At 39.4% G+C, this 10777-nt stretch overlaps 1 protein-coding gene across 3 annotated transcripts in view; it reads left to right on the plus strand.

The window, feature by feature from the left end:
- AKAP10 (A-kinase anchoring protein 10) overlaps positions 1-10777 on the plus strand; it is a 62918-nt gene that overhangs the window by 10259 nt on the left and 41882 nt on the right. For all 3 annotated transcript variants that reach the window (XR_009499477.1, XM_059907113.1, XM_059907114.1), the window contains exons 3-4: positions 3027-3209; positions 5677-6216. Coding sequence is in view for 2 of the 3 variants with exons in the window: in XM_059907113.1 (XP_059763096.1) it covers positions 3027-3209; positions 5677-6216 (723 nt within the window). In the remaining variant the exon portion in view is untranslated. The remainder of the gene's footprint in view (positions 1-3026; positions 3210-5676; positions 6217-10777) is intronic.

Here is a 10777-nt window from a genome sequence, read left to right on the forward strand (position 1 = left end):
TGATATGTTGGATTAGTTGTTAGTTATTAGTATTACAGGGAGTTCAAAGGAATTTGAGGTCAGCAGATGGTTTCTGGAGCATAGGGAAGCCTTCATAGAAATGAGACTTAATGTGTATGAAATTTGAATGATAAGGGTTTGAATGAAAGAGTCAGTTCTTCCTCTTTCCCCTACCAGCCCAGCTGCTTATTTCTTTGAGTATATACTGGGCAGAAGGACCTTCAGACTACTAAAAGGAAATTTTTAAGATAGATTGAGGTCAGATAGTAGAGGGTCTTAAAGACCAGAAAAGAGTTGAGACAGAGAAAACAGGGAACCACTATGGGCTTTTGAGCAGGATGTTGATGCTTTACATATGGCATTTATAGAGGTTAGCCTGGAAGAGCCATATAGGATGGAGACCCTAGGTGTGCTTTGCTGTGATACAAGAAGACCTGTACTAAGGGTGTGGTGTTGAAAATAAACAGGTCAGTATCTTGAAGGAAAAGTCAACAGATCTTGACAAGTAAACACGTATAGTGAGGAAGAATGGGTCCAAGATCTTGAGCTTTAGGGGCTGGTGGATTGACAGAGATAGGAAAATTAGAGAAGGAGAATTAGTCTGGAAGAAGATGTTTTAAGTTTGACGTTTGGAAAAATTGGTCTTGAGATGGTAAAGATGACAAATGAGAGGTTGGTTAGTAGCAAATAATTAGAGCCACAGGCTGGAAGCCGAGCTCAGAGGTCAGCCTGAGATCAGGTCAGGGTCCCCTCTGCCTCCAGCTCTGCAGGGCTGAGCCCTTGGAGCTGGCGCTGGGAGGGCCCGAATCAAGCGCATGTGTGAGACTTTCCCCTTGAATCAGCCAGAGTTACAGTTAACTCTGTTCTGTCTATTTTAGATAACAATTTAGATTTTAGATATCTGTTTTAGCTAAAGTTTTATCTATTTTACAGACATATCAAGGTCCCACTTAAGTTTATTTGGGTGGGGGGAGCTTACAGCTAAAAAAAAAAAGTTTGGAAAAGATTGCTCTTGGGCTTCCCTGGTGGCGCAGTGGTTGAGAATCTGCCTGCCAATGCAGGGGACACGGGTTCGAGCCCTGGTCTGGGAAGATCCCACATGCTGCGGAGCAACTGGGCCCGTGAGCCACAATTACTGAGCCTGCGCGTCTGGAGCCTGTGCTCCGCAGCAAGAGAGGCCGCAGCAAGAGAGGCCGCGATAGTGAGAGGCCCGCGCACCGCGATGAAGAGTGGCCCCCGCTCGCCGCAACTAGAGAAAGCCCTCGCACAGAAACGAAGACCCAACACAGCCATAAATAAAAATAAATAAATTAATTAATTTTTAAAAAAAGATTGCTCTAGTAATAACTGAAGGTTTGAGAATAAATGTGCTTTCTAGCAGAAGGATTAAAAGAACAGAGAACCTTGGGAAGCAGAGGAGTGATGGATGGGCATTGATATGTGCATTAAAGAGAAGGGGAGGGAGGAGCACTTGGGAGAGGAGAAGAGAGGAGAGTGCGGGACCACAGAGGCCTCAGGGAAATGGGATGTGAGGAAGGAGCGTGTGAGGGAAGTTGTTCTAACAGAGAAGTTAAGAAAGAGAGAAGAAGGCTTGCACAAATGAGTTAGTATTATTTCACATCATCATATACGTCTAATTAGGAAACAATCAGAAAGTCTTACTGTTCTTTTTTTTTTTTTTTTTTAAACATCTTTATTGGAGTATAATTGCTTTACAATGGTGCGCCAGTTTCTGCTTCATAACAAAGTGAATCAGTCGTACATATAATCTCACTGTTCTTGATGCATGGTATTTGTAGCTTGTCTATACAAAAAACTAGATATTATTGTTTATAAACCTACCAAAATGATTCTGCTCCCTTCAATTTATCATAAAAATAAAAACAAAAAACAGCTTCCTTCTAAAATTGAAAAAATCATTTGAAGACAACTCCATTGCATAATTCTCCCAACTCTTATTGAATGACTGATAAATACATTTTCCTCAGATAAACATTCTCATCTGCTTTATCCTGTAAACACATCTCACAGTAATAGATTGAATTACAGTATTATGTATTCTTCATAGGATGTATTACGTGGTGTCACTCAGATTCTGTGTCCAGGAACCGTTTGCTAAGATTGAGAGCACTTATCTGTTGACCAAGTTATCATAAATTGACTGCTCAATAAAATAAGTGGTGCTAGTAGACAGAAGTTTAGTCATCTGAGAGTATTTATATGGAGGGTGTGGAGTGCTCAGTGCCCTGTATGTGTCTAGCCTTCTTGCTATAGCAATGCACTAAACCAACACTTAAAAACTTTTCATGAGAGTCTTTGATATTTGTGTAGAATAAATGGGATAGGTGGAATGTTAATTCAGCTGTAGCAACAAGTTCATAGGGTTACCTTGACCATATTATAATATGGAGTTGATGATTTCCTATTAATACATTGGTGACTAATCTCTTTATTCTGAAGTCAAAAGGATGATATTAATATTTCTTCAGACTACTAAAGAAAATATATCTTGTAGATTTTTAAGTATGCTTCATCTTTAGGCAGCTTGAACTTTGATCAGTTTTTATTAGATGGTGGAATTTTGTTACTCAATTAAAAAGTAAAATAAGGATCCTGAAGAGTATTTTTCTAATTTTTTTCCCATAAGCTTTTATTTTGGAATTTTAATTTTGTTCCTTCAGCAAGCAAGTATTAAGGAATTGAAAAGGGTCCATGTTTCAGAATGTTTGCTGCCTTTGGTACTTTCTGTCTTCAGAAGAGTTCTCAAAGAGAACTCAAAGATCTCTCTTTTAAGTTACATTTTTGGCACAGTATTTTGAGAATTACAAATAATAGTAGGACATTTCTTTCCAATTTTCTGCTGCTTGGTTAATTTACCGTTTCCCCAAGTGTTTTTGTTGAGTGTATGTACTTAAGAGAGGTGTTACAAAATCTAATTTTTAAAGTTCCTTTAAAGCCCTCTTAGGAGACAGTTTTAGACTATCAAATTGTGTTTTAATTTTTAACAATTTTTTGAAAAATTATAGCTTCAGTATCCGTACATTCCCCACAAAAAAGCACTAAAAATCATGCCTTGCTGGAGGCTGCAGGACCAAGTCACGTTGCAATCAATGCCATTTCTGCCAACATGGACTCCTTTTCAAGTAGTAGGACGGCAACACTTAAGAAGCAGCCCAGCCACATGGAGGCCGCTCATTTTGGTGACCTGGGTAAGTGACTTTCAGTTTTTGTTGACTTCCTAGGAGGAGGGAATGAGTATAATATGTGAAATTCCTGCCAAAGGATACCGAACTGTGTAATTGGATGGGACTTTGAAAAAAATGTTTTAACTGAAATAACAGCTATAAGTGTAATTAATGGATGACTCCATGTTGTGTTTCTGTAAATATAAAAAGCTTGCCCAGTAGAAAAATGGGCCATTTCCAGAAGAAGAAATACATTTGGCCACTAAATATATGAAAAGGATGCCTCACTGCAGTAATACTAGTGAAATGCAAATTAAAATAATGAGTTAATGTTCCCCCTAACACACTGGCAAATATTTAAAGTTTGATAATTGGAATGTTAATGTAGATGCAGAGAAATAACCACTCCTGTATAGCGGAAGTATAAATTGGTAAAGATTTTTTGGAAGGCAGTTTGCAAGTATTTATCAAAAGATAAAGTATAAGCTGTAGCCCTCAGATATGCTCCCATATGTGCACAAAAATGTATGTACAAGTATGTGTGAAGCTATTCATTGCAGTAATGTTTATGATAGCAAAAAATTAGGAGCAACATACAAATATCCATTAATAGAGAAGTAATCCAATTGTGATATACCCATACTCTGGAATACTGTGTAGCTATATGAAAGCCTGCAGAAGACATTGAGAAATGTCTAAGATATGTTAAAGTGAAAAAAGGTGGTCACATAGTGGTATATATAGTAGGATCTCTATTATGTTAAAATAATTCCTCCCTCTCCCCACAAAAAATGAAAAGACGTGCAGGAGATACTTGTTTTCTGAATATTTGTTGCCCAAATTTCTGTATTATAAAAATTGTATGTCAGTTTATCATAAATTGAAAAAAATCTGTGAATGGATTGACTTTACTAAAATTAGTCCCTCTTTTGATACCTCTCTCTGCTTAACATTTGTGTCTATTCAGAGCTGAGGTGTCAAAGTCTTTGTGGGTCACCCTCAGCAGTGCACTGCAAATGACATTTGTGTTGGTCACAAAGTAAAATTGTAAGTTTCACTGGATTACTCGTATGTCTGGTGGGAATGTAAAATGGTAGAGCCACTCTGGAAAACGGTTTGGCGGTTTCTTACAAAGCTAATCGTGCAATTACCATATGACCCAGCCGTTGCAGTTTTAGGCATTTATCCCAGAGAAATGGAAACTTATGTCCACAAAAAACCTGTACACCAGTGTTCATAGCAGCTTAAAAGCCAAAAACTGGATGTCCTTCAACAGGTGAATGGTAAACAAACCGGTACATCCATTACCACAGAACACTACTCAAACAAACTCTTGATACATATAATAGCTTGGGCGAATCTCAAGGGGATTATGCTGAGAGAGAAATGTTACTCCGTTCTGGGGATGGCGGAGAGGTAGAATGGGAGACAGAAGAGCGCTTGCCGTTGCCTGGGGTGGAGGAGGCATCTGAGAGGCCGCATGAGGCACCTTTGTGTCACGGGGCTGTTCCGTGTCTTGGTGGTGTTTACACGAATCTACACATGGGACAAAATTGCATAGGACTAAATACACAAGTGAGTGCTGGTAAAATGGGGGAAATCTGAATACGGTTGGTGGATTGTGTCAGCGTCAGTATCTTGGTGTGATATTGAACTGCAGTTTGAAAGGTGCTACCATAGGGGAAACTGGGTAGAGGGTGCACAGGTTCTCTCTGTGTTACTTCTTCTACCTGCACGTGAATCTGCCAGTATCTCAAAATTGGAAGTTTAATTTAAAAAAGTGCTTTAAGTCTTACAATGGATTGGGATTTCCTGAAGTTCATGAAAAGAGATGTTGGCAGAAATGGAGTAGTTAACATTGCCAGTAGGATAGTTAGCAAGGATGATGATACACAAAGTGCTTCAGGAGAAACATCAAAGGGTCAAGAAAAGCCCTTTTGAAAAACTGATGAAGCCCTCAGTGAATTTTATGAAAATGAGCCTCTTTATGTCATGCTGTGAAAGTTAAAATTTTTTTATTTTTTTCTTTATTCTGATAATTAGCTTGTGGTTATAATCATAACCTAAATTTAGTTAACTATAAAATAAACTTCTACTAAGTTTTATTAAGTTTGGTTTTATTTTTCAAGATAAAATCTCAGAGCTAGCTCTTTATTTTGTTATAAATAATGCTAAGAGTTCATAACATCTTTCTAGCTATATCCACACATCCACAATTTTTCCTCAGGATAAGTTCCTAGAAATGGAGTTACTGGATTGAAAATCCAAAGAGGTCTTGCCATTTTACATTCTCATCATCCGTTTTGCTATGCCCTGGTTAGTGCTTGTTATTTTTTAAAAAAACATCTTTCAGTTTGACAGGCAAAAATGTTATCTTCTATTAATTTGCTTTTCTGAGATTTTTAATGAGGTTGAGTTTTTAAATATTTTTATTGTAAGTTTTGGCGGTTGTTGTCTGTTACTGAACTGCTAACTCTCCTGCTTCTTTTAGGCAGATCTTGTCTGGACTACCAGACTCCAGAGACCAAATCGAGTCTTTCAAAGACCCTTGAACAAGTCTTGCATGACACTGTTGTCCTCCCTTATTTCATTCAATTCATGGAACTTCGGAGAATGGAGCATTTGGTTAAGTTTTGGTTAGAGGCTGAAAGTTTTCACTCTACAACTTGGTCCCGAATAAGAGCACACAGTCTGAACACGGTGAAGCAGAGCTCACTGGCTGAACCTGTCTCTCCTTCTAAAAAGCACGAAACTACAGCAGCTTTTGTAACCGACTTTCCTGACAAGAGATTGGAGGATTCTAGCTCAGCCCAGTTGGAAGGAATTGACCTGAATAATAGAACTAGCAACACGCAGAATCACTTGCTGCTTTCCCAGGAATGTGACAGTGCCCATTCTCTCCGCCTGGAAACGGCCAGAACAGGAGCTCATCGGGGTTCCGTGGAAACCCAGGAATCCTCCAGATTTATAGTAGCCAGTAGAAGTAGTCCCTCTTCTCCACTAAAGGAATTATCAGGAAAATTAATGAAAAGTAAGTATGTGATTTTTGTCTCTCTTTATCCTGTTTTGTTGTGTGTTTTTTTTTTAATTTTTTTGTATCTGTTTACAGAGTAAAACTTGAGATGGGGAATAAAAGGGTTGGAATAGTTTTCTCCCACACTCACTTGCAGATTTGGGAGTATTTGGGTAGTGCCCTGGAGTAGGGTCGGTGTATGAAAAAGGAACAGAAGAGCTGTCGACAGTGATTGGTTCCTCTAAGAAAGACGTTGGCAGAATTAACAAATGAAGAAGGGTCGGGGTCATCCTGAAAACCCTTCCACAGATTTTGAAATCAGATCCTTACCCAGATAGGCTGATTTCAGCCCTGTCTCAGTCTTAGTTTTATTACTATTTTACAGTAGTGTGCAGATAAAATTATTTTTTAATTGCCAGCAGGTGACATTAATTGAGTTCTGTGCTAGGGGTGTACTTGGATTTCATGGAATAATCACAGCATCCCTGTGAGGTAGGCAGTTACCCTGTTTTACATGTGAGAAAGCCATGGTTTAGGAAGGTGGAGGAGCCTTCCGGGGTTACACATCGAGTGGGAGCTGGGATTAAAGCCCTGGCATCTCGACAGCAGCACCTCTTTCTCTTTTCTGTTAGTTTGGAAATTACGGGCTCTTCACTTTTCAATTCTCACCTCCTGGAATTATGATTAGACAGCTTCCAGTCCATGCTTGTCCTCTTCTCTTTTATCTTTTCTTTTCTCAGAGGTCTAGATGATTTCTTTTCTGGTTTTTCCTTGTGTGTTTTTTTCTTTTCTCTTTTCTATGAAGACTTTATGAGGGCAGTTTTAAGGTCCACAGCGTAATTGAGGGGAAGGTACAGAAATTTCCTGTATGCCCTTCTGCCCCCGCACATGCGTCGCCTCCCCCGCTGTGAATAACCTCCACCAGGGTGGAGCACTTGTTGGCATCAGTGAACCTGCCTGGGCACATCGTAATTACCCAAAGTCCGTAGTTTACTTTAGGGTTCACTCCTGGTATTGTATGTTCTCTGGGTTTGGGCAAATGTATAACAACATGTAACTGTCATTATGGTGTCACACAGAACATTTTCACTGCCCTAAAAATCCTCTGTGCTCTACTTGTTCATCTCTGTATACCTGCTGATTTGACCCTGGCAACCACTGATTTTTTTCCTCTCTCCACAGTTTTGCGTTTTCCAGAAGGTCATGTAGTTAGAATCATATATAGTAGCCTTTTCAGATTGGTGGTGACTTCTTCATATCTTTTAGTTTATTGATTCTCTCTTAAAATGGGTCTAATCTGCTACTGAGTCAATCTTTAACATGTTATTTTAATCTAAAAGTTAGTGAATTTTTCATTTCTAGAAATTTTGTTTCTTCAGATTTGCCTGGTCGTTTTTTAGTTTCTTAGTCCTTTAGCCCTCCATCCCACTTTTGAGCCTATTTCTTATTTATTTAAATTTATTAAACGTATATTCATTATCTGAGAAGCCCAGTATCCCAGTTTTTGTGCATTTGAATCAGCATTTATTTGTTTCTTCAGATTCACACTCTTGGTAGCCTGTGATTTTAATGGGTTTTGGCTGTGAATATATGTCTTAGGATTTTTATCTTTGGTAATTCTTTGAGGACTCTGATTAAATTGCGTTATTGCAGAGTGTATTTACATTTGCTTTTTTTAAAAAATTTATTTATTTATTTATTTTTGGCTGCACTGGGTCTTCGTTGCTGTGCGTGGGCTTTCTCTAGCTGTGGCGAGCGGGGCCTCCTCTTCCTTGAGGTGCACGGGCTTCTCATTTGCAGTGGCTTCTCTTGTTGCGGAGCACGGGCTCTAGGCGCGTGGGCGTCAGTAGTTGTGGCACGTGGTTCAGTAGTTGTGACTCTCAGGCTCTAGAGCACAGGCTCAGTAGTTGTGGCATGCGGTCTTAGTTGCTCCGCGGCATGTGGGATCTTCCTGGACCAGGGCTCGAACCCGTGTCCCTGCACTGGCAGGTGGATTCTTAACCACTGCGCCACCAGGGAAGCCCCTGCATTTGCTTTTGCCATGCTTCTGGGGCCAGCTTCATTACCATCACATTACCACTTAAAACTGAATTTTTGTCTTGGGTTTTTCAGGCCCTAAACTCTTAAGGCCTTCTGCCTGGTTTTGGTCTAATCTACCCTGTTTGGGCCCTGGGCAGCTGCCCTTGAAAGTGCAAGCCTCAAGTCTCTTGGAGTTGGTGGATTTTCTCAGGTGAATGCCCTCTCTCTTGTACTTTTGCCCGTCTTGATTTGTACTGACTCCTACAGGTCCACAATACCTTGTCTGCAGTCCAGAAATCCAGAAAGCTTTGCCTATCACAAGTTATTTTTTAAATGAACAAAACTTGACCTGAAGGGATGTGAGCTTATTGCAGAGTCATGAATGTGATCGTCTCACATGCTGCTGGGGTATTAAAATGGTATATATAGGGAGTTCCCTGGGAGTCCAGTGGTTACAACTTCGGAAGCAGTATTCTAACAAATTCAATAAAGACTTTAAGATTTTTTTTAAATGGTATATATGAACACAGTGCGTTACCTCTGTAAAAATCTCAAATTCCGAATTCTAAAATATTAGTGGTCCCAAAACTTTCAGATAAGGAGACTGCTTGTACTTGTTTCTGTTTCTCACTATTTCCCACAATCTCTGATGTAGTTTTCAAAAGCATTTTGGGAGAATTCAGTATTAGGAAGTGTTTCTTTGAACATCTAGTGAGGCCTGTTTCTGGAAATGAAAGTCTGAAGTCTGTTTCTTTGATTGTAATACAGGTTATTGTTTCTGGAAACTGTCTTTGTTTTGGTGTTAATTTATTTCAATAACAGTGGAGTCATTAAAACAGTACTAGTTTTTCATTTTTTGTTATTTAAAAATTTTGCATGCAGTGAATTTGACACCTTTTGATGTGTACTTGAGTTTTAACACATGCATAGATTCCTGTAACTGTCATCTGTTAACTTTAATATAATAGCCAGTCATTTTACCAGCAGAAGCAAGTTTACTTGGAAATAGCCAGAGGAATTGCAGTTTGAGATATGCGAATTGTGGTGGACCATAGGCAAATCCAGAGAAGGGGAGCTTGCTTTTTTTATATGGAAAAGTGGGGGCGCCGGTAGTAACCGGAGACCGTCGGAGGAAGCTGGGGGGTCCAAAGTGTGGAGCCTCCTCATTGGTCGGGCTGCTACAGTGTCTGATTGGCTAGGCTGCCCCGGGGCAGGGGAAAGTTTTCTTCTTCCTGCTGGATGATAGAGCAGACAGCGGCTTCCCGCTGAGACGTAGGTGCTGGTCGCTTCCTGTTTGGGGTAACGAGGGTGCCTCGCGGGGCGTGAGAGCTCACCCTGCAGGCCTGTCCCCACTCCAGCTTTAGCTGAGCTTTCTTTAATTCCACACATCACAATCAGGATAAAGAGTAGTTCTGTCACCTTTGTAGTTAAACCCTCTATCCCAGCACTTGACAACCACTGATCTATTGGTCTCTTTTTTTTGCTTTTTCTGGAGGGCCATACAAGTGAATTTATATAGTATGTAGCCTTTGAGATTGGCTTCTTTCACTTAGCATAATGGCTTTGAAGTCGACCCATGTTGTTTCTGTCATTGCTGTCTGTAGCTAAGTTCCGCTGTATGGGTGTTCTGTCCGTCCACCTGTTGAACCACGTTTGGATTGTTTCCAGCTTTTGATTATGAATAAAGCTGCTATAAACATTGGTGTACAGGTTTTTGTGTGGACAAAAGTTTTTATTTCTCTGGACAAATACCTAGTAGTGGATTTATGTGTTAAATGTGTGTCTAATTATATAAGAAACTGCCAGACTGTTTTGTAGAGTGGCTGCACCATTTTGCATTCCCAGCAGCAATATATGAGAGTTCTAGTTGCTTTATTTCCTTGCCAGCACTTGGTGTAATCAGCTTTTTGTTTATGTGGGGGTTTTTTTAGCCATTCTAATAGATGTGTGGTGGTATCTCATTGTGGTTTTACTTTGCATTTCCCTAATGTCTGAGGGTATTGAATGTTTTTTCATGTGCATATTTGCCATCTGTATCTTCGGTAAATTGTTCCAGTCTTTCCCAATATTTTATTGTTGAATTTTGAGGTTCTTTATATGTTCTGGATATAAGACCTTTATTGGCTATGTGACTTGCAAATGTTTTCTCCCAGTTTATAGCTTGACTTTTCATTCTCTTAACAGTATCTTTCAGAGACCAAAAGGACTTTTTTGATTAAGTCCGATTTATCAACTTTTTTCCTTTATGGATTGTGCTTTTGGAGTCGTGCATAAGAGCTCTTTGCCTAATCAGAGGTCATGAAGATTTTCTCCTGTGTTTTCTTCTAAAAGTAATATGATTTTTTACTTAACATTTAGATATATGATCTATTTTCAGTTAATATTGTATAAGCTGTGGTGGTTAGGTCAAGTTTTTTTTTTTTCTTTTTTTCTTTTCACATATAGATCATTCCGTACATTATTAGTTACAGACTACTCTTACGCCATTGACTTGCCTTTGTACCGTGGCTGTATTTTTGTAGGTCTACTTCTGGACTCTCTGTTCTGTTCCGTTGGTGTA

Source organism: Balaenoptera ricei, chromosome 20 (assembly GCF_028023285.1).
Source record: "Balaenoptera ricei isolate mBalRic1 chromosome 20, mBalRic1.hap2, whole genome shotgun sequence".
Taxonomy (NCBI): domain Eukaryota; kingdom Metazoa; phylum Chordata; class Mammalia; order Artiodactyla; family Balaenopteridae; genus Balaenoptera; species Balaenoptera ricei.